This window comes from Apteryx rowi, unplaced genomic scaffold (assembly GCF_003343035.1).
Source record: "Apteryx rowi isolate R43461 unplaced genomic scaffold, aptRow1 scaffold_8, whole genome shotgun sequence".
NCBI lineage: Eukaryota > Metazoa > Chordata > Aves > Apterygiformes > Apterygidae > Apteryx > Apteryx rowi.
This window is the reverse complement of record NW_020451093.1, coordinates 3,036,849-3,060,661: the sequence shown is the minus strand read 5'-3', so window position 1 is coordinate 3,060,661 and position 23,813 is coordinate 3,036,849. Positions and strand designations below refer to the sequence as shown.

General features: G+C 38.6%; 1 protein-coding gene across 1 annotated transcript in view; it reads right to left on the bottom strand.

The window, feature by feature from the left end:
* Positions 1-23,813, bottom strand: part of THSD7B (thrombospondin type 1 domain containing 7B) — a 271,641-nt gene that overhangs the window by 130,101 nt on the left and 117,727 nt on the right. The window contains exons 9-12 of the mRNA XM_026089076.1: positions 20,573-20,807; positions 18,087-18,202; positions 9,322-9,454; positions 8,138-8,241 (exon numbers count right to left, since the gene is read on the bottom strand). Coding sequence (XP_025944861.1) covers positions 8,138-8,241; positions 9,322-9,454; positions 18,087-18,202; positions 20,573-20,807 — 588 coding nt within the window. The remainder of the gene's footprint in view (positions 1-8,137; positions 8,242-9,321; positions 9,455-18,086; positions 18,203-20,572; positions 20,808-23,813) is intronic.

The window sequence follows — 23,813 nt, the reverse complement described above, 5'->3', positions numbered from 1 at the left end:
CATGAAAGTCAAAGGCAGCCACAAAATCCTCAGAGTTATTTATCTGCCACATCTCACATTGCCTCATCTGCCTTTTACCATCTTCTCCTGCTCCTGATCAGCTCTAGTTTTCCAAAACTTGAATAAACCCCACTGTCTGTCCATCTGCCAGGGGATGCCCTCCTTCTTCCACAAATACTGGAAAGACTTAGCACATATATGTGATGGCTTTCCAAACAGGAGATTTTATATTCTTTTTCTCCTCCTCCTCAATTTTTCCTTGTTTTCCATCTTTGTAAAACATTACCATATATTTTTGCATGAAACTAATCTATTATCAAACCCAAAGTTAAACCCAGGCTTTGGGAAATATTTTAAAGATCAAAGCCTACATGTAAACTAATACAAATTAGAGCCAAACAATCCAAACTCATATAATAAAACATCCATACTCTAGTGATGAATCTCTCAACATACAAATTCCTGTGCACAGATATACATATTTCATCAAGACTGAAAACAAGTTTTACATGTGAAATCAAGGGTACATTTTCATTAGGTTCACAAGTGATTTTAAATCATTCACTGATATTCACCAGATCTTAGACTCCTAAATATCCTATTTGTTTTTCTGAATGAAATTTGTGTATTTTGAAAACTTTTTCTAATATATCCTGAATCTGTTGGTAAACAAGGAATTGGAATTACTAAAGACAAAGTTCTGAAGTTTTTATTTGACCTAAATTGTTTGTCTTTATTTACAGTAGCAAAAAGCATCATGGAACAAGAATAAAAGGAAAGATTACCTGTTCAAAATACTCTAGTTCAGGAATCAGAAGAATCTGTTTTAGGAATTAGGAGGTCAGAAAGAAAATTTAAGAAATACACGATTTTACGATTTTCATTTTTTAATAGAATAATGCTACTGACTCGCAGTCTATAATTCCTAAAATTCCCTCCTAATTGGATGAAAGGAGATTAGAAAAACATGAACAAATAATGCTCCTTCTTTTGCTTACCAGTGTCTACTTATATGAGCACAGAACTCCACTGAAAGAGTATTTGAGCTGTTCACGAATATAAATATACTTTTTCTTAAACATCATTTCAAATTAGTGACAATGCAGAGTCTTTATGCTTCATGAAAATATTATCAAATCACCAGTACCGGCACTTTTGGAGATGGATTTGTCAGTATCTCAGATCAACCTGAACAGCCTTTCATTATAATTTCAGATTGTTGCAATCACAGCATAAGAAAAAGACTTAGTCATATTTTCTTAAACATACAACTATAAAAAATTGTAATCCATTAATCAAACAAGTGTTGGTTTCTGTTCCTAAATGTACTCTACTGGAATACTACATTAGTCCTCTTCTCTCACCTCTTTAAGCCCAACATATCCAAGAGGTTCTACTTAAATTTCATGAACAAATTAATAACCATGTGGCTGTGCTTCAAGGAAAATATACAGTTTCCCAGCTGGAATTACTAGGGATGCATAAAACCATGCAGTTCATCAGGATAACTACATGACATGATACCATGATCCTCCTTTCTTGGTTTATATAGTTACTTATGTTTTGCATCCCATATTGGCTTAAGCTGTGTAATTAGGTTTGCCATTATTAATGAATTATTGTGCACCAAAACAGATACATCTATACTTAAGTTATATTTTCAGCCTTTTATTGTTGAAATTTCATTAATATTTTTCCTGCCAGTGGCTCACTTGCTTTATTTACATGCATAGGTGAATCTCAAGGAATAAAGGCAATATATATGAGGACTTACTCACCGCGATTTCAGTAAGGAGAGGAAAATTAAATATTGAAGGGAAAGGAAGATTGATTTCCTGTGATAACTGGGATGATATTTTTACAAAGCAGCAATTAAAGGTAGAGAAATATACAGACATTCTGACAGTGAAGAAAGAAAGATGAGGTCAGAAAGAAAATTTAAGAAATACATGATTTTATGATTTGCATTTTTTGCAATAGTATAACGCTACTAACTCATAAGCTATAAGTCTTAATTCTAGACTCAGCTCTGCAGTACTACTGCCCAGTTTTGTACACAGTGCAAGTGCTGCACATTTTTTATTACCATCTTTAATGAAAATTTCACTCTTATGAAGTCAGAGCATTGTCTGATTATCCAACTTGAATCTTTATCCTGCCTTTCAAAGTATTCACAATCTGCAATTTGCAGTTATGCAGATGTGCTACAGATGTGCTGTTTCATTACCCATATTGCTAGTGCAAACATTGAAGGGAACCAAGGGAATGTGCCCCGTGGGAAGCCATCTGAGGCGGCCTTCCAGACTGACAGCAAACAACTGATAAAGGAGCTTTGCGTGTGTTTTTTCTACAAGTCGCACAACCACTTTATCCCATATTCCTCCAGAACATACTTTCCTATTACACACGGGAGACTATCACGTGGGCCTGCATTCCATTTCTTCCTAAAGTCAGAGGAATATTATCTGTACTGCTTTCCATGTACCTTGCTGCTTACCCTCCAGCCCCCTCTCTTGCCACAGAGAGAAATTAGATTATCAAGAACAAAGAATAGTAAATCGATTATGTTTTGGTTGTTTCTTATCACTTTATTTCCCTCCATGTGTTTACAAGCTAAAAATTGCATTATCAGTGACAAGAAAACAAAAATACAGATAACGCCAAGCTTGAGAATTTATAATATTCTCTAGAATGGCTGCATAGGTAGTGTCTGCTAAGTCACAGATGTACGTGACTCCTGTAACGGCAACGGGAAGGAAATGTTACGTCACGCACACAAGTGCATTTGGACTAAGGCTCTCAGTCTAGAAAAGGCCACCCTCAAAACGTCGATCCACATGACAGACAGACCTCGCTTCACAAATCTTCCTGTCAAACACAGCACAAACAGGACTCCGCTCCTGTCCTTACTCGAACTATTATTTTTCCCCGCAGCTACTATCTTCTATCTTTGCTATCACAGCCAGCACCTGACAGGCAAGTGTCTCCTAGACAGCCATACTTCAAATTAAGCCATATGATCAGGGCTTCACAAAATGCACACAGCAGAAATAAGCTGTTCACAACTCAAGGCAACGGTGACGTTTGGAGCCTCCATGACTACGCCGGTGCCAGGGACCGTTCAAGTTCAGCTCGCTGAGCTTCTGAACCCCAGTGTCGCTCGTGTCCCCACCACCTCCGATTCGGAGTCGGTCCCCAGGCCAGCATTACCAGTAGACTTCCAGCAAGAAGCACTGACAAACCCAGGGAGTCCTCAGCATCACTCTGATAGGACTGTGACGCCTATTCTGATTAACACTAATATTAGAGGGAGCTACTGACGACAGGTACGCTACTGTCAGCTGGACAGACTTACACACAGGATTGTACTATCAAATACTGCTCCTAAAATACCACCATCTAACAGAACGAGGCTGGGTTTTTGCCACATTTACTATCATACATGCATTCAATACAAACTTTGGGTTACCACATTGACTCCAACCTGTAAATTATAAAGCAATTCCAGTACGTAACTCTCAAAATTGGTATTTCTGTGCAAAAGTTTTCTGTAGTATCACACAACTGAAATTACAATGAATGTATCTGCTTATTTAGCTAATCAGCAATTACATTAACCACATACATAACAGGCAATAAGAAGTGCTGGCTAACTATTTACCGTGATGTTTTTTTGATGGCACATCTCATTACATGTAGGTTACCATAAAATAATTTCAGTAGAAACAATAGTAACTTATATGGCCATTACTGTGTTACAGCTTGAAAATACATTAGATAATACATCTAAAGGATGCCTGTTTGAAATATATTTGTAAACGCAGTGTTCACAGACAACACCAGAATTCACTCTTTCATCTTTTTTAGTATGGAACAAACGTTAATTTATGTCACTAATTTATTAAAAACTACGCTTGCAAGAGCACTTCTGTTTATACTTTACATAAGATTTTACTTGAACAATCCTCAGGTTTAAACACACTCAGAAAACTCACATGGCAGACTGTTAGGATTTTTTTTTCCTCATAATGGTAAGTGTCTGATCTTCATCTCAGTCTAAAACCAGTCTCATCTGCCATATTCCTACAGCTATCAAAAAAGCTCCAAGCTAGAGCCAGAAACCTCCAATGAAAGAGACAGAAGTCTTAAATTCCCTGAATTTGGTGCTTCCTTGAACCTACTTTTTTACTGCCAATTCATATATCAACTTTTTCACTGAAATGGATCATATTTAACCCCAACTATCTTAGCAAATTCCATGTGGTATGAATTTACAACCTGGTTAAAGAAGGAAAGAAACAGAGTGTACATGGCCTGATCCTACAGCATACAAACAACATATACTGAGATGCACAGCACCACTATTCAGTATGGATCCACCCTACGCCCTCAGGTGAGCAAGGGAGAGTGCACTTCTCCCAAGCGGAGGAAGTAGTTTCTCATCACTGCATTGGTGGCTTTATTGTTGTTTTCCTGTACATAAAATCAATAAATCATTCTCTAAGAATATTTGCTGCTTTGTGTCACAGCACTCCCTATACTTGCAATGGAGAGTTACAGCTCCAAGATGAACACAAGGTCTATGTTAATGGGGGGAAACACAGTCAAATCCCCAAAATGAATCACAGTCAAGATGTGGCAAGAGCAGAAGAAAAAAGACATGACGGGTTCCATTGCCACAGCTTCTCTCTGCTTCTGGAAAGTAACTACTTTTTCATAACTATGTTGTCAGTGTATTTCCAAGACTACTTTTTAAAAGTGGAGCCTCATTACAGCAGTCTGGTCTGTAATACATGTCTATTTATTTCATCCCATAGCTTTTGAAACAGCCTTCAAAGACACTTGCTTAAAACAGGCTTTCCATTCACTAATTAAATGTTAACAATACCTTGTAATGAGCAACACATTTTTCCCCCAAAATGTAAATGTCTAAGGTGGCTGATCATGTCGGCACTGAAGCGACAGGTCATTTCAGGAGGATCCTCCATCACAAACATCAGTGAATACTAAAGTCACTGAAGGGCATCTGAAGCAGAAGCAATTTTCTCGCAGTCTTGACACCTTCTAGTAAATTAGTCACTTGTCGAGGAAAATGACAGCTATGTAGCAATAGAAAAGCTTGTAGAGCTCTTCATTCTTAGAAATGTTGTCTATGTCACTACCAAGCAACAGTAATATCCCCACCTTGTTTTATTCTGGAGTGCCCCGTCTGGGGGGCTTTTTGCAAATCATTCCTTAATGAAGTTTAAATAACAAGCTCTAACTGCTATTTTTCCCATACCTGTATGATTGTTCTCTGCATACGTTAGTCCACTGAAGCTGAGTACAAAATGAAAGGCTGCTGTAATTAGTATTACAGCGTAATATCATTCCAAGATAAAGCCATGAAAACTGCAGCTTCAGAGGGCTGTCATCTATTTGGTTATTCTGCTGCTTATTCACAGACAAATTCTGGTATCTTCAGCATGTTACATGGTACCTCTGTATGCAATTTCAGAGAAAGTACTCATGGAGCAAGTTACCATAAAGTAGGGTCTCAAAAATCTATCCTAGAGAAAGAATAAAGCTTGAAAGCCATTTCAGATTTGTTTTCCCTCAACAGAATCATAGTTCTAAATATATGCACACATACGCACACATACATACTTTAGAAATAACCGGTATGAATTTAATGCCCATATAATTGGCCAGATATGACAGTCATTGAAAACTGAAATCCTCTTATTTACATGACATGGTATGGTCAGCAAAAGGAAAAAAAAAAAATCTAAAAATGGTTGCTCTAAGATACAGTGAGACTGATTATCTGCAGTGGTAAAAGGATAATTGCTGTTACATGGAAAAAAAGAAATTGTGCAAATTCATACAAATGCTCTTTGGAGAATAAGCACTTACTGGCTAAACAGGCTGACACACCGTGCACACCAATTACTGTGCAAGTCAATTACTGTCTGGAGTGGTGGTGGTATCTGGAATGCAAACTCATGCATAGGAAGCCTGAATATTGCAGGAAAAGAAATATATATATATATGGTTTTATAACACCTGGAGTCCTTACACTGATGGGACAGTTTCCTGTAAAGGATTTCCATAGACTCACAGAATCATACAACATATATTTCAGCTGGAAAGCACCTCCGGAGGTCCGATGCCTGCTCAAAGCAGAACTGATTTCAACAGTAGAAAAGGTGACTCAGGGCACTATTCAGTTGAGTGTTGAGTATTTCCAAGGAATCTACAGTCTCTGTGGGCAATCTGGGAGTTTACCTCATTACAACTGTGATCAAGTGTTATCTTTTGTTATTTCACTGTGTACCTCTGAGAAAAGTCTGGCTCCATCTTCTCTATGAACATCCCTCCACCCCACACTTGAAGCAACAGTAAGATCCCCCATGGCCTTCTCTTCTCCAGGCTGAACAAATCCAGCTCCCTCAGCCTCACCTCACATGTTAGTTCAAAAATCTCCAATGACCCCCTTCATGGTGAAGAATGACAAGATCACAAGTCCTGAAGTGTCAAGGTCTACGAACTGGAAAGCTTCTCCAAGGTGTGTAAGCACACGGCATCCTTGGCTGAATGGCTGCTCACTGACAATATGGTGGCACATTTCCCCTTCTCACACACTAGCTGCTCTTGAAGACTTCAACTAGTTGCAAGGGGAAGTAGAAGCAGCAGCTTTCTAAAAGTTTCCCTTACTAACCACTTTTATCAATAAGATACAGACTCACTGCAAATCTAGCAACTTTTTTTTCAGAAGCAGCATGACCAGAGCTAGCAGCTTGGTTTCAGCTGGTTTCTCCATGGAGTTTGCTCCCCTAGTTTGCAGGAAATGTCTTGAAAATCTTCATACATTGATTTCACCCGAGAATTCATCTTCCTGAAACCCCATTCATCCTTAATAATAACCAGTAGATTGGTTCTATCATATCATATCATTATGAAAACCAGAGCTATTATGAAAATTACAGTTAAATAGCGAACCTGGTGCTGAAATAATTTTTGCTTAAATCCACCATGCTATCAGATTACTTTCCCATGATTTTCCCCAAAACAGCAAATACCCCTCTATTTGAAGAGTTGAGAGCTGAAGAGCTCTTCACAGAGCAAAAATAAGCATGATACTCTTCCATTACTCTTAAAATTCTGTCAGAATATTATTAATATAAAGTTCATGCATCTACTGGAGCATAAAGATTATCTTCACATGCAGAAGCAGGAATAAATTTGAGGACAATTTACAGAGCTCTCTTTGAAAACCTTGTGGAAAGGACTGTGGTCAAAACCTAGTGAAAGATATTTCCTCTTTTGAGAATTAGTCTGAAACATTTTTTTCTTTCAGATACAGCCCACATACTGTCAGGGCTTTTCTTTCTTTTCCTTTGTTTCCAGATTATGTAACAAATTCAGTTCATCTTTAAAGAACAGGTTCTAACCTTGTGAAGGAGTAAATTATTATGTCAAGTTTCTTTAGCTAACATACCTGTATAGTAATTTTTTTCAATAAAAATAACCTTTTGTTAAAGGTTTTATTGGATTTCCCTGCAGACTGACAACAGTCAAATCTCTAAGCCATCTGCTGGAATCAGTACAGACTCTGATCTCATACTCTCAATAGTGAAATTCTTCTTAACACTTTTGTTCAGACAATTTTCCAAGCGCTTAATCACACAAAAGGCAGGAGTCCAAAGCCTTTACCCACACTGAACTTCTCAAATAGTCTTAAGGCAAATCTGGCCTCAAGAAAATTACTAGTAAAATTTAAAATTGTGAGAAAATTTCCCTTTTCATTTTGTAGCAGCAACCACAGATTACTCCATATCAGCCTATAGGCAGTTCTTTCAAAACCCACGTGCTTCATCTTTAGTCAGGAACAACAGATTACTGTAATGACAACTGCATATCAAGCATGTATTCCTTCCTATAGTCCAAGCATAATATCCATGGTATCACGGAGCTTTAACTTCCAGAACAGCAGCAAAACAGTACAACAGGACCACTTCCCAGAACACTTCACTTGATAGTTGAAGTACTTTAGTCACTTTGTTTCTAAATCAGCTATTGTGAAAGAGCAAAGACCCTACTTAAATGTCATCCATCATCACCTTAAATACTTGGAGGTTGCATGGAGAAATTTTACCTCTTGATTGTAAACCATGTCCGCAGGCCTCATTATGTCCCAGTATACCCTGTCTCACTGAATCTGGCACCAATACACAGTGACTCCATCGATGGGTCTTCCACCTGTTAGAAGAAAAAAGGTTAATTATTAAAGTGGTGAAAACTGGAAGACAGCTAATATGTGCAAGCAAAAACTTCAGAAAGCTGAGTTACAAATGATGAGATACTGCAGAAACTTAAGGAAAAATAGTTTTAAAAAGTTATAATTACACCTGAAATAAGCAGTGTCAACTGATACTCGGATTCAAGGTTTAACCTCTAGAAAACCACACCCATCCTCCAACCATGGTGTCTTTTCTCATTTTTGTAGGGCATACTTCAAAGTCACATAAAATAAAGAAGAAACAGCTTTGGTGGGCTTTGCAATCAGGCTCTCCAGCAAGCCCCTTCTAATACAGTTGATGCTTTACATAATCTGCCTTCTACGTTATGATATGTGGTATTCAAGAACAGAGGAAAACAGTTTTCCATAGAGCTATGCAGAGCTGAATGTTATTAAGACTGCTGTTTTGTCACCACATCCAGTTTTGTGCTGTGCTTTGAGACCATGTCCTAAAGGATGTGTGGGTTGAAGGTTTATACAGAAAGATATAATACATTTCTATTTACTAACATTGTGTAACAGATGGGTCATAGAATTTTAATGAAGAGTGGTGAGAAATTGCCCTATTGTACTATTTGTCTAATCAGAAATTTTTAAAGTGCATATTATTCACTGGAATGAGAGAGCCTGGAGAAAAGACAAGGTTTCTGCAATATGCATACAATTATGATAAAGGCAGTTGAGTGCCTGTGGTCCCAAAATAGATTACATTGATTTTTACATATATTCAGGGAGGAGTTCCCAGTAATACTTTCCTTAAACACTTCGAACCCAGAGGTTACTGTTTTTAGAAGGTGTGTTTATTGGTGCTTGTTTTGATGATGCCAGATCTACTGAAATCTCCAATTTAAACTGTACTTGCTTGTGCTACGCATTTTACAAGGGGTTTATTATTCACACACTTATTTGTTTCTAACCCTGCATTTTCCAGATGTGTGTTATTTTCGGGTAAAAGCTGTACAGGATGATCCCATAAGATTAATTTCTAGAGAATCAGAAACCCACTGGCAAGAAATTGGTTTGAAGCTAATTCTTTTTACCTATACACTGGACAGATGGGAATATCTTCACATTCCCTTTCTTCATACAAGGTGTCCGGGCAGGCTTGTCCCCCATTGGCAGCATTCTGAATGATTATCCTGTATCGAGACTGCTTTATTGCTGTGGCATTGCCTGCAAAACAAACAGAAATTTGCCTGCCACACAGTTGGCACCCTGAGCGAGTGATCTAGCTGTCTTGGTTAAAAAATGCCTTGCATTACATTTATATTTTGAAATCATGAGCCCTCTGGCACTATCCAAAGAAGTGGGGGAAACAGTACTTTGTATCAAAAGATACCACTGCCTGCTTCAGAATTACAAATAGTTCAGCAGAAGTGCACCTGGAAGGTTTATAAATCAAGAGTCTCAGAGAAAAAGAAGAAAAAAGACGAAAAAAAAAAGGTTTTTTTACAGAACATCGAATCAGACAAGAAAATAAGTATGAGCAAAGACTTAAGCAACTATCTATAATGAATAGGAAAAAAGAACTTATCATGAAAGATTTTGTTCTTGAGAACATATTCTGGTGGTCTCAGGCTGGTGCCAGCAACCCATCTTTTAGAGAGTCTAGAAATTATAAATGATAACTTCCTCATAAGAGGGGCATTGAAACAACAGAGGGTAATTCTAAACTTAACATCAGTCTAATGCAAGGTCAATCCATCCAGAAACACAGTTCACAGTCTACAACAGAGCACGCCACATACTGGAACGCAGCAGGAGTGACAAGGAAAAGATATACCACCAATGTCATTCCATAGCTAAAACAAAAGGGGTCCTTGGCTGCATAAGGGGTAAGAAGTGGAGACAGAGTTGGTATAACTGCTATGTATGGCAGCAGTACTCTTACTCGTACTCTATTCACACTTCAAAAACAGATGCTAGAATACTGAAAAGGGATCTTGATAGAACTACATAAATAATTACAGACCAGGAAAACATGCCTTATAATATTGGACGTCATCAAATCTACTTTGTCCAAGAGAGGAAAACGGTGTGTAAAATAGCCAAATTGTATGAATATTATTTTTGTAGCTCAAGATAAGGCCAAAGCTGCAGTAGCAAGATTACAGTGTGTCATAGTAGAAGGAAAACTTGGGAAAATTCACACCGTGAACAGATGGTACAAGTCCAATAAAAGTGGTCACCTCCAAAACTGTCAGTTAAGCAAGCCTTTGTTCACACCAGTGCTAAGACTGAGATCACTGCAAAGGAACTTGGGACCTGGGAGGTAACTCATCAGGAGGATGCCCACGCCAGCTCCTCTCTGGCAATAGGATCAGCAAGCCCAGGGCAATTCCCCTCCTGGTTCTTCAACAGCCACAGACACAACAGCTACTACAGCTTCCTACAATCTCCCTTTGGATGCCTATTCCAGTGCTTGTAAAGCCTCACAGAGAACTTTTTCCTGAAATCTAACTCAAATCATCGCTCCAGTAAATTTAGCAGATCCCTTTTTATCTTACTTCACTAGACATGGAAAAATATGTGATCACTATCTACTGCTGAACAGCCTTTATAAAAAGCAAAGGGCTTATATCCAGCTTAAGTCTTCCCTTTTCTAGACTAAGCAAAACCAGCTCTTCACAGTTCCTACTTCAACCATCTTTCAACAGTGACTGTCTTAAAATACAGGGCCCAAGGAATCCCACCTATGGCCTCACCAGTGCAAAGTATAGTAATACCTTCAATGCCTTACATATGACAAGCCCATTTAAAACCATATGAGTTTTACCATTTCAATTTGTTGACTTTCATTCATTTTGTAGTCCATTATATCTCCAGAGGTCCCTGAGACAGTACTGATGTCTTTACTTCCCATTTTGTGCAATTGATTTTTCCTTCCCAAGACATATTTTGAGCAATTTCTCAAAGATTTCAACATCATTTAATATGTAGTCTACTGCATCTGCTACCTTTTTCAGCTTTGTATCATCCCCAAATGTTATTATTCAAGCACTGAAGTTGTTAAGACAAATATCAAATAGAATGGGGCCAAGAACAGTTTTCTATACAACCCCTCTTGGCACATTTTCCAGTTTCATGTGTCAAAAATCTACCACTTTCTTCATACTCATTAGACCACCTATGCTGTCAAAAGAAGAGACTGGGCTGAACTCACTGGGCAGTTTTTTTGTTCTCAACAAATCCATATTGGCCAGTTTATCATCTTCATATTCTTAAGATGTTTATAACTTGACTAATAGTTTTCTTGTTTTTTTCTACATAATGAAGTTAAGATCTCTAGTCTATAATTTTCTTTATCTTTCTTTTTCTGTTTTTTATATTACTGAGTTTTGTTTAGTCCCTTAGGACCTATCAATTTCTATCTCAGAAGACAGTCATTAAATGCTCTGGCATTACTTTATTACTTCCTTTTCTATTCATGCAGACCTACTGACATGGAAACACCTAATTTATTGAAATATATATTCTTTAGTCCATTCCCTTCCTGGCTGCAGACTGAAACAATGTCAGCATTCCCCGTGTTGAGCTTCCCCCATTTCTCATTAAGTAACGGACATACATTTTGTTTAGCTTCCTCTTACTTCTACTCTATTTATGGAATTCTTGTTATCTAATATCCTCCCATAACTTATTTTGCATTCTTGATTTTTATCCTATATTTTTAGGCACTCCTGTAAACCCATCTTTTGTTACATTCTTGTTTCTTAGTTTTGTGAAACAACTTGAAAATCAAAAAGGAATCAGGATTCTGAACAATTCTGATGACGAGAAAAGATAAAAACAGGGTTGTGCTAGCTGTGTTTGATTTTTCTCTCTTCACAGTTGGAAGCCTGAACGTGCGAGTCCTATACAGGCCTACATACATTTGTTCACCTGTGTTACCGGCCCTATCTACTATTGAAATAGTTTCAAGATGGGAAGCAGCATAACTGCACAATCAGGCTTCAGACCTTAGAACAGTCTTTCTTGGTAGCTCACAGATTTTCTACACCCCTTTTGCGCAGAGCATATTCCCACGAGGTATAGCTACCAATTCTCCGAGTTTGTTGAAGTCTGTCTCTTTTAAATCTGTCTTGATGATATTGCCATTCTTTCCTTCTCCTAAGAATTGTGAACTCTATCGCTTTGAGATGATTTTCATTCAAATTATCTTCCACTATTAGAATCTTAGCCATTTCCTTCCTATTAATCAGTACCAAATCTAAATGAGCTTCCCATAGCAATTTTCTCCACCTCAAGAAACTAAATTATCCTCAACATCTACTGCACATTACTCAAACCCCATTTTCAAAATTGAATTTCCTCATTGGCTTTTCTACAGCCTTCATCACAAATGTTAATGAACATAGTTTTTATATATCATTTGAGATTGTTATAGTCTGATTTTCCAGAGTGTTAGCATTATGTTGTACTGTATGTTTAAAGCTCAACTTCAGCTGATTTCAAGTATGGCTATGACTGCTTGCCCTCCTGAAAGATCAAACCCCATGATCTCAAGACAACCTTAACTCCTATGTCCTTGACTTTGCAACTTTGATAATGCCACTTGAGAATGTTTGGGGCGCAGGCTATTTTTTAGGATTTTAAAAGTCATCTCCCTTCCTTTCTTCAAGGAAATGCCAATATGCCATCACAGGGACAGAAGGACAGAGAAATTTAGACTACACAGGCCTATGCCATTTGAGTCTACAGGGCTACTGACAGTACTCATCACTCACTGTGCTAGCTGCTGCAACTGAACACGCTTGTCATATCGGTATCAGTTAGGGACTCGGAGATCGCTGTGATAGGAGTGTTTAGAAAACTTGCGAATCAGGCCAGTTTTAAAGTTTAAAACTAAGTTTTACTTAAGTCATTGATTAAGAGCACACTTCTTGCTGATGGCTAAATCTTATACAGTACTAATCACCACTACATATACAAAACTGTTAGTTTTCAATGCTTGCATCCTAAATCAGCTGTGAGGATACAACATCAAGGAGTCGATGCTATATTTTCTGGACTGAGGGCTACAGTCATGCCCTTGTCTTCTTTCTCCTCTGGTTTTCCTCCTTTACACCTGCTGTTTTTACGCTATCACTCCCCTCTTAAAAAGGGAGGCCTCTTCTGCTCCCCTCAGAGGATATCTTGGTTTGGTTTTGGGTGGATGTCCTACCTATTTGCAGTCCCTTGTGTTTATCTTCTCTGTCTTGCTACTTTTGTTACTTGAATGCCTCCTACATGCAACTACACCTATCTTTCTTTGCTTTTGGTGGTCATATTGCTCACATAACTTAGGTAAAATCCTTAAACATTGTGTCTGGCTATGCCATCACAGTGCTGCAAAATACTTGCATAATGTTGCTAGTTACACTATTTCAGTATGCTTTATACCCAGGTTCAAGGCAAGCTACTATTAGCTCTATTCTGATCAGCATGTTTATAATTTATAGGTGTCATGGGCCTCTGTTTTGGCTACAGTCGTCATTAGCAGGCCATTCTCTAACCGAGCTGAAGGAGTATGAAGAGGTTTTGTCAGAAGCTTTTGCAGATATTTGCCAACAGCGAATGAATGGGGCAATTCAATGCTCTGGAGCACACAGACTGTTCCTCCTGGCACCTGTAAAGCAGGGGAACACAAAACACCATCATCCAGCAACTCTTCCATTCCCCCAACTTCTCCTTACACACAGACTCATATGACTCCTTCTATCGATCCATTCTCTGTATTCCTCATTTGCTCTCGCACTTTGGCTTCCTCTGCATTTGACTCCCACAGCTTGCCCTGGGGAACACTGCCCAGGGCTCTGAAAGATGAATCACCATTGCCAGAAGAGGGACAAACTTGTTCACTACCATAAAGCCTGGCTTCATCTTGCCAGAATAGCTGGGGAAGCTTTTACAAGAAGCATCCAGCTTCAGCCTTTTTGCTCTTGACTGGAGGGGACATGCACAGGCCAGGCAGCACAGGATTTGTGAGCACACGCATGATCAGGGTCGACCCTAAAGATTTTAGGCACCAAAATCAAAGTCATCTCCAGTACTTTTGTGGGGACAGACCTTTTGAAGGCCTAAGTCTTTAAACCTGGCGAACTCTGGGTGAGTTTTTATGAGAACAGAAATAGGCAGATCCTTGACAGAAACTGTCCGACACAAAGTAAAGGTCACTAGAATTATTTACCATGGCTACGCCATAAATTTTATCTACTTCTGCCCCAACTCATTTCAAAACTGATTTAAGTCATGGGGGAAATAAATTGGATAGTTACAGCCTAACATTTCATGTAAACTTATTTACAGAATTAAATAACACTGAAATCGCTGGCCTGCATTGCAGACCAGCAGCGCCTGGAAGAGGAGAGGTGCTGCTGGAGCACCAACACAGCACAGAGAAAGGGAGCTTGCATACATCCTGTACACACAACTACCACCACCGTTTCATACAGCCTCCAGCTTCCCCAAACATTCAACTGCAGAAAATCAGAAATCAATGGGTTTATAAATAATCTTCACATATTTTCTTAGTAATTAAATACATGCACACCCTTTCTTACTAATAAAAGTCAGCTGAAAAATATATGTATAGATATTCCCAGCTTTAGATAAGAGTGATCCATACAGATACTGTCGCTTTACTCAAAACTTATAGGAACAATCTATTTTCAGGAAGGAGATGAAAAATGGTATTCATTGTGATTTGTTTAGGTTGGTGACCTCTTTTTAACCTCCCCATTTTATATCTATGTTGACAGATCAGAGAGAACGTCACCCATGCCGAAAACAGTTACTGCCCCAGCACACCTTCACCACTGGGTTTGCAGGTGATGGAGAAAACCTACCTGCTGCACACTCAAACCATTTCATATTCTGAAACTTGTATTTTGATTCTTTGATTCTTGTCTCAGTTCATCCTCAAAGACCAATTAAAATAGATATATTACAGGAGAGTGTGGTAGACAGTTGTCACCTTTAAGTATCCGAAATGGCAGAGAATCAATAACTTGTAACAACCTCCCTGTTCCTGACTCACCAACAGGTGTTTGAATCAATTGCACTTCTTTTGTGAATTATGTTGTCCATCCATCTGTTACTGCCCTGAGTTCACTGCTGTCTACACTTCTGAGGTGAGATAATCCTTTGCCAGAAGACAGCCTGTTGTCTGATGACATTTAAATGTAGGGGAAATGTCAGCTTTTTTACCGTTAGATAGTAAAGTTGGATGCATTTGCTCAGATAAACTACAAACAGCTTAACAGGTAAGGTTCTGTGTAAACCTGATTTAGAGACTGCATGTTTGCCTAAGCTCTGATCTTACGCTGGTACGCATTTAATTTTACATTTGCCATGCAATACCTGCTCCTGCTTGATCTGCTTAGTAATTCACCATCTGTATATTGTTTTCATTAAATACAACTTTTCTATAAAAATCAAAACACTCAGCAACTCACATATGCATAGTGTTTTCACAATTTCATTATCATGCTGAGGTTTTTTTTTAATTGTGTAATGCAAATTAAAAAAAAAAAGAATCTTACAATGCAGCCATATCAATAACAGATCTAGCAAAAAGCAAACTCCCCCATCTAAGAAGTTTTAATTTAGAATTATATTAAAATGATAACACTGCCGAGGAGGTTAAATAATTAATTTCTTCTCATTTTAATTGTAGACTATTATTTAATAAACAAAGTAATTTACCAGGTAATTTATTCTTCTTCTTCATAGGCAGCTCATTTAAAGTCTAAAAATAAATTGCTAATTAAAACAGGATTCACTGTTTTAGAAAGCAACTAATTTCCCTGTAAAATCTAACAAGGACTACGCTAGAGCATCCACTGAGAATCTTTGAAGAGCAAGGAAGCTGCCAACAAAAGGGAAGTATTCTGATAACTTGGAGGACTTTCATCTGAACAATTACTGAAACACACAGAATTGTCACAAAAAACAACACCAGGTCATTATAAAGAAACTTTGCTAAACATCTACCATACAAAAGCTTACCAGCTAGATGAAAGAAACACTGCAAAGCACAGGAGCGATTTGCCCAACCCTGTATACACACCTAAGTTTGTCAGGAGAAATACATTTCACATAGTTTAGCAATTTCATATATATCAATACAATGTTGGGGACTTGGACTTCAGACTTTGCAGGCAGAAGCACAGAAGGAATTTCAAATGAAAGAGAATTTACATGTCCAAATCTGTTCCTAAGGACCCAAATCCCCTTAAACACATCAGCGTCAATAAACTCCCAAGTTCAGAACTCACTCAAATGAATGCCCTAGAAACTACTAGATTCTCTAATTTTGCAAAGGAATGCCTCTGCGTGTGCATATGCACGTGGGTTTGATCAGAAGTTTATGATGAGCCTTAGAGAACTTGGTTAGAAATATATATTAAAAAAAAACAACACACACAGCAGCAGGGAAATATGCCATATAAGGAAGCCCAGCTGTTACCACCTACTCTTATCTGTGTGAGCAGGGTTTTCTATGCATCACTCTACTTCCACCCAAGGGATTCTTAGCTGCCAGAGCTCCTTCCCCTGATTTGGTCTCTTGCTCAGCCCCTTCTTTCAGTGGAAAACCCCTATCCAGCTCTGCCTTCCCCGCACGAAGGAACCCTCCCTGACCACCCGGCGCATTACGCTTACATCCCGCACGCCCTTTTGCAGGCGCCCCACGGAAGTGCACTGTGAGAAAAGGAGGGGCTCAGGTATTTGCGGATCCTTTCTGTCTCTCTCTGTTCACTAATGTGGCATCGCTGCTCACTTATGTTTGCCCTGGTGCAGGCATTTCCCATTTCAGCATTACACACGCTGGCAGCTGCCCAAGTCCGTGCGTGAAATCCCCAAGACCTGCTATAGCAGCTTCTGCTGCCAGGAAACAGAACTGGAAAGAAACCCTGGAGAACAGGGAACTGCTAAAGCCCCAGCAAAAACTTCAAAGCGAAGGCAGCAGTAGTGAACTCAAGATGCCTGGGAGTCTAGGAAATCCTCATGGGGCTGCAGGCACCCCTCTGCTCCTGGTGTCGTCTGGTTCCCCTCATTTCCCTGTTTGGCATCGAGGCATGGATTAAATACACCAAATGGGGAGAAATCTTTCAGGTTTCATCTTAGAGCTCTCTGCCCAGTTCCTCCCTCCTCACGTGAAAACATGAAGTATCTGCCTTTCAGATGTAGCTAGAAGACTTGGCAACAAAAATTCAAAAACTGCAATTCAGAGTGGCAATTCCTTCCATATTAATGCAACACCATATATTTCTAATAGAATCTCAGAGCCTGGATATGTTATGAAAATTTCTTTCTCTAATAGCCCAGAGTCAAAGTGTCTGAAGATGACGTGCCTCTGCGAGGTGAACATGGTTGCAGGTGGAGGGACAGCTCCCAGGTCAGGAGCCCTCACGACAGGATCTTAGACAACTGACAGCAAGGCACAGTTTGAAATCAGGGGGAACACAGTAAAATCACAGACAAACATGGTTTACCCAAATTTAAAATAAGCTAGGATCTCCTCTAAGTGGTCTTCTGATTTAAAAAATAGTTTGAACATGAATGAGTTGCTTGAAAAACATGTTTAGGAGTGGGTAAAGAACTTGGTTATCTAATAAGATAGACTTTTTCCTCAAGACAATTGTTACTTATCTGAGCCTAAACTCAGAAGATATGAAGACTCATTTGCTCACCTGTGGGTTCATTATTTAACACATACTGTGAGCCACATGAATATTCTTGAAAACATGATTTGAAAACACCAGGAATAACATTATGGTTTTAACAGCTTGCCTAAAATTTCATTCTCATTTTAAAGGCTTACCGGGTTGACATGCTGTTGGGCAGCGAGTCCACTCACTGAAAGGCGTAACAACACAATCTTTCTTGCAGAGCAGAAGACATGGTCGCACCGTTTCAGGTCTGATGGAGTCTGGACATCTATCAGTATGAACACAAAGACAGCACATCATCAATCAGAAATCAAACTGTGGGGAAACATTTTACTCCTAAGACGCTCATCGGGCTGTGAGCGTAGTGCCATAACAGAGATCTCACTTCTGCTCACAGCAAGCCTCCCTTTTCTTCTCTTTTGCACTCATGTAACCAGACTCAATTTAGCACACTTGCTTAGATTAAAAAAAAAATGTGAAGTTTGACCTGATGACTAAAGACTAAATGTTACTTTCTATACGATGCCTAAAACATGATGCTCCCTGAAGCAAAAGAGATATATTTATTACTGAAGAAAGTGAATAGTTGTGTTTACCAAATAGTCCTGTCGGTTTTTAGCACAATGCACAAGAGCCTTCAAACCACTTACAGGTGTGTATAAGGACTGATACGACACTCCTCAACTGTCAACCATTAGGAAATACAAAGCAGCTTAAAGTGATTTTTGTGGTCCCCTTCCTGAGGCGTGATAGGAATCTTCAGGCACAGCTCAGGACTGAGGCCTAGATTTTTATTCGAAATGTTATATAACATAATTTAGTAATAAGACCTTTGTGATTTTTTATTCATTTTTAAATCCTAAATGAAGAAAATGTAATGAATATTCTTATAAAAATTTCAGAAACAGTTAATAATTAAAAACTGGAAGGGTGGCAAAGGGGCAATATTCTGGGATCTGGCACATCGTGCATTTCAAGTGGGGGAACATAGAGAGAATTAGTCTTTTCTAATTTTTACTAATTTCCTGTAGACAGACTGCTCGACAATACCTAGGAATGCATGTAACCAAATGAGTACATTTAGAAAAGGAATATGCCACTAAACCATGCTAGGAAAAAAATAAATCTTAAAGTCATGATTCCATGACCGAGATGGTAATCAGATACTTAGCAGTATAATTTAAAAGAAAATAAATACAAAGAGACATTTCTTCTCATTAAGCATGATTATTCTAGAAGGTAGAATTCTGTTACCTAACCAGCAAGATGTGGAAATGTTTTTCTGCACAGTTCTTGGTTTTATTCAGCTGTCTTTGGCTTGCACCTTCATTAGATACCATGTAATTTTTCTTCATGAAATCAGGAAAACCACATAATAGGAAAAATTCAGTAAGCCAACACGCAAAGGTTATTTATTGACATAATATAACCTATTCCTGAAGCCGTATCACTAGTGCACTAAAGCTGCAGCAGTTTTAAACCCAACGTTACTTTGGATCAGCTTTCATAAACTCTAATATAAAATACGTCTGCGAAAAATCTTACTCCGTTTTGGCAACTGCAGATCAGCTCAAGGGCACCCATTCCACACGGCACTGCGGGAGGGGAAGAGGGCTGGGGCTCTCCTCTCCCCTTCTCATAGCCGTGCTTCCTGGGAATATTTACTCTCCCCTTTCAATTCCACTTCCCCTTAGACTATCTCAAAAGTGAAGGGGACAAACAGCTATTTTAGACATTACACAGAACTATAAACAATATGTTTAAGCAGGCAAAGTTACAGCATATCAATGGACGCTAGCTATAAATGAATACTGGATTTCTTTCCTTTTATTTAATTAATCTCATTAACCTCAAGAATTTTAATTAACTTTACTGAAATCAACACAGTCTGCTTATATGAACCGGATTGTTTTGAGAGCTACAATAAGAAATGAAACTCAGCTGTAAGTCTCTAGACTCATTAACAGTGCAAAAATAATTAGCAGTATCTTAATTTTTTTATATTAGGGAAAACATCTGTGCTACTCTTTTGCCTAGTTTAGTAAAGCAAATCAAAATTCAGAATATGTTTACTGCAGAATACATAATTTTACTGTGTTGATACCACAATACTAAAGCCATACAAATCGACAGAATGATATATATGACACATATTGTTCTGCCTTATTATGGGGTAAATAAAATAAAAAAATAAATAGACATTGCATTGTATTAGAGCATTGATAGTAATGTATTGATGAATGTTATGTTTGGATCTAGTTTATATTACCCTCACAACTGTCTTTCAGGAAAAACATTTGCGAAAACTGTGAACAAGAATATTAGAAAAGCTATAGAAAAATTCTGTGCCACTGAAAAGTGTTTTTTCCTTACTTTTACATATAGAATTAAAAAGAGGTTAGCTATTTATTTTTGTTATATATTAGTATCCCTTTCACAGTAGTGAAGGAAGAGTGGAGAACTCGTCCAGAAATAAAACTATTTTCAAAGCTGTAGTTTCCCTAAATCAGTTGAAAACACTTTCATATTTTATCTATTTTAACTATAAATAGTCACTCAAGCTATATAAAGCTGTAGCAACCTAAACACCACCTCACTGCTCTAACCTAACACTACTAACCTAAACCTTCTTAAATACCTTTTGGTTGTAACCTGGCCAGAACCGCTCTTGGTGCAGAAGACCCTCCTGGTCTGCACGCCCACTCCGCAGGCAGCTTCTCGGCTCCAGGCCACAGTGGCGTTGAGCGCGGATCCCAGCGCCCCTTCGGAGCAGGCGCTCCAGGGGGACGTTTCCCAGAAGAGAGGTACACACGGGTGCTCGTTACACAAACGGTGCTCCTGCAGGGCTCGGGCAGGGGGACAGGCTTTTCCACCTGGAAATGGTCAAGGCAGTACGATATTTTACCTTATAACATTTGGCAAAAGGAAATCATGGAAAAATACNAAATAAAGCTTAAATAAAGCTGCTGACCTTTATGGCTGCAATAACAACCTTCTAAAATATTGTTTCTCCATTAAACTAGCCTTGCATAAAATTGTATTCCAACATATAATGAAAACAGAAATAGGCAAAGTGTATTTCTGAGTTACCTTACTGATACTCCTACACACAGCCACATTGACTCCATTTAAATGCCAGGATCACGCAGCAAACACATAGTTAGGTTTAAAGACAAATTAAGCTTTATTTTTATGCTCATTCTCCTTACTAATTTCCCAAGGAGGAGCATTTTTTTCCAATATATGGATTCCCTTCATGCATTGACCAAAAGAGCTGAGCTGTATACAATTCTGCACCACAGTCTTGGAGGTTCTGTACATGTATCATTTGATACCCTCAACTGCAAATCAAGGGGGAAAGTCTTGAAAGATAGGTTTTGAGTTTGAAGCCTCACTTTTCTGAGGCAGCCTCTTTCGAACTGGCATCCAAAGATTTTGCTAAACTACTGCAATTCCAACCAGCAACCTGAATTTATTCCATAAAAGAATCAGACGTTCACAGCTCAAAAGCTAGGAAGTAATGCAGTGAAATCCTAACAGTAAGTATTGTCATTTCAGGAAGAAAGAAGCAAAAATGACTAAAATCAAAACCTTTCTCCTCCAAGAGGGAAAATTTGGCAACTTGTGACATAGCAAAAGTGCATTAAAATTAAAGTTACAAGTTTTCAGTTCTTAAAAAAAAAAAAAAAAAAAAAAAAGTGTTGGGGTCAGAATCCAGAAGGCAGAGAGCACCTTTATGCCCCACTAAAATCAACGGGAGATGAAGGCCTATTGCTCCTCAAAGGGACGCTCACCACCTTGCAGGACTGCGCCTTTTCACATAATGTGGAACCCCAAACGGCCCCAATCAGTAACACGGAGAAAAGAAAAAGAAAGGTGGTAATTTCCTAAGCAGCACGCTGATTTGGATAATCAAGTCCATTACTGTCCTCTTTCTCTTCTTTTCATGAGAATGGACTGTTCCGCATTGTGTTCACTCTCTGAACGGTTTAGTACCATGATGGAGTGAAAAATGGGAAGATAAACTAGCCCACCCAGCTAGCTTACTTTCCTGAAAAGTTCTCCTTGGCAGGAAAACTGCAGACCAGTTATTGCTCTTGCATGTTTGAGCAAATGTAACAAATGTAAAAAGCAAATGGTAAAATGTCTAGCATCCACCAGACAGAAAAAAAGAAAAGATGACTATGAAAAATTTGCAAATATGCCTTTCTATATAATGCAGAGCAAATTATGGCTTCCCAGGGAAAACCAAGGGTTTGTTTCTTTGTTGTGTTTTTTTTTTTTTTTTTGGAATGCCAGTGGTAAGCAAGCTCTCCTAAGTAGTGGAGGGTAATCATGAGGCAATTTAACTTAAGAATGTAAGAGAAGGTATAGCCCATCCAGCCTAATATTCTGTCTCCAAAACTGACAGCAGGAGATGCTGCTTAGGGAGAGCACAAGAGCCTGGCCACTTTCTGCAGCTCACTCGCAACGGTTGTACAAGAAATGCTGGAGAGTACATCCCCGCCAAGCCCTTTTTAGTAGTCATTTACAGACCTGTTGCCCACAAATTGGTCTAATCCATTTTGAACCTGCTGATACTGTCTGCCTCCACAATCTCCTTCAGCACCGAATTGCACAAGTTTGCTACCCAGTGTGTGAAGAAGCATCTTTTTAATCTGTTTTAAACCAACCTCCTCTAGTTTCATCAGCTGCCCCCTAGTCCTCATACTATGGGATCTGGTGAACAGCTTGGAGAAAATGCCCCCAGGGTTTGAACTGGAGTCAGTCCGTGAGGTGGGATCCAGAAGACCTTCAGGGACGAGAGCCAAGGCTACTCCTGTCGCAGTTGCTAGAGAACGAATGAAATGGGAACTGTGGTGTTACTGGAGCTCTGCCAAAGCTGGGGGCTCGCTTATGAGCTGGGTATGAAAGAGTTGGGGAAAGCAGGTAACACAGTAACTAAGGCTAACGGAGTACCAACGTAACCTTAGTACTGCAGGGCTAAAAACAATAAATCCATTTCTGCTTTAGTCGCCATTCACTCGCAAAGTCTGATCAACTACTAAGTATCTCTATGTAGCTGTGTGACACTGTATAGGAAGCTATTACATTCATTGCTTACGATGTTCAGAAAAAGTTAGAGTTTTATTAGTTAATTATTCCTTTTTGAGGAATTTGAAGTGTTCAGTTCAAAGCATGCCATTTTTAGTTTACTGTTTTCAGGCTACATATTTTTAAGATCTCAGTACTTCTGGTCTTCATTCCTTAACATAACAATTATTCAGACTTTCCTCTACTTTTTTAATTCCATGTTTACCTGTTATTTGCATTTTGTCCCCTCCATGGAATACACAAAGAAAACTTTATTTTTCATTTGAATTATTCTCTAGCTAATACACTTTTTTTGAAGTAGTTATTATCAATCTACAATTACATAGCAGTTTTCATCCTGAAGGATTCCAATTTTCTTTACAAGTGCATAAGGATGTTTATATGAATAGAGACCATTCACATGAGTAAGGGTTTTCAAGATCAAGTCCTTACACTGCTCCAGTAAGGAGGTTTTAACGACAATTTCCAAAATAGCATTTAACAGTGCTTGTCCCAGACTAGATTTGCATCTGAGGTGTTTTGCTGCTGGATTAGCTGCACATAGCACTGGCAATAATAGATATTTTCTTTTGTGTCAACTAGGCTTTAGTCTGCTGGACCTGTTACTGTTTTATGAATTTTTATGCACTCAGTATGGTATCACTCCAATCCTGTGTGATAAACCAACACACTCAATGAGTTACTATATGCGTAACTACAGTTGGAAGACTATAATTCTATTAAGATATAGTTTGTGTAAAAAACTATCACCGTAATGTTGAAATGTTTAAATCCAGATAGATGAT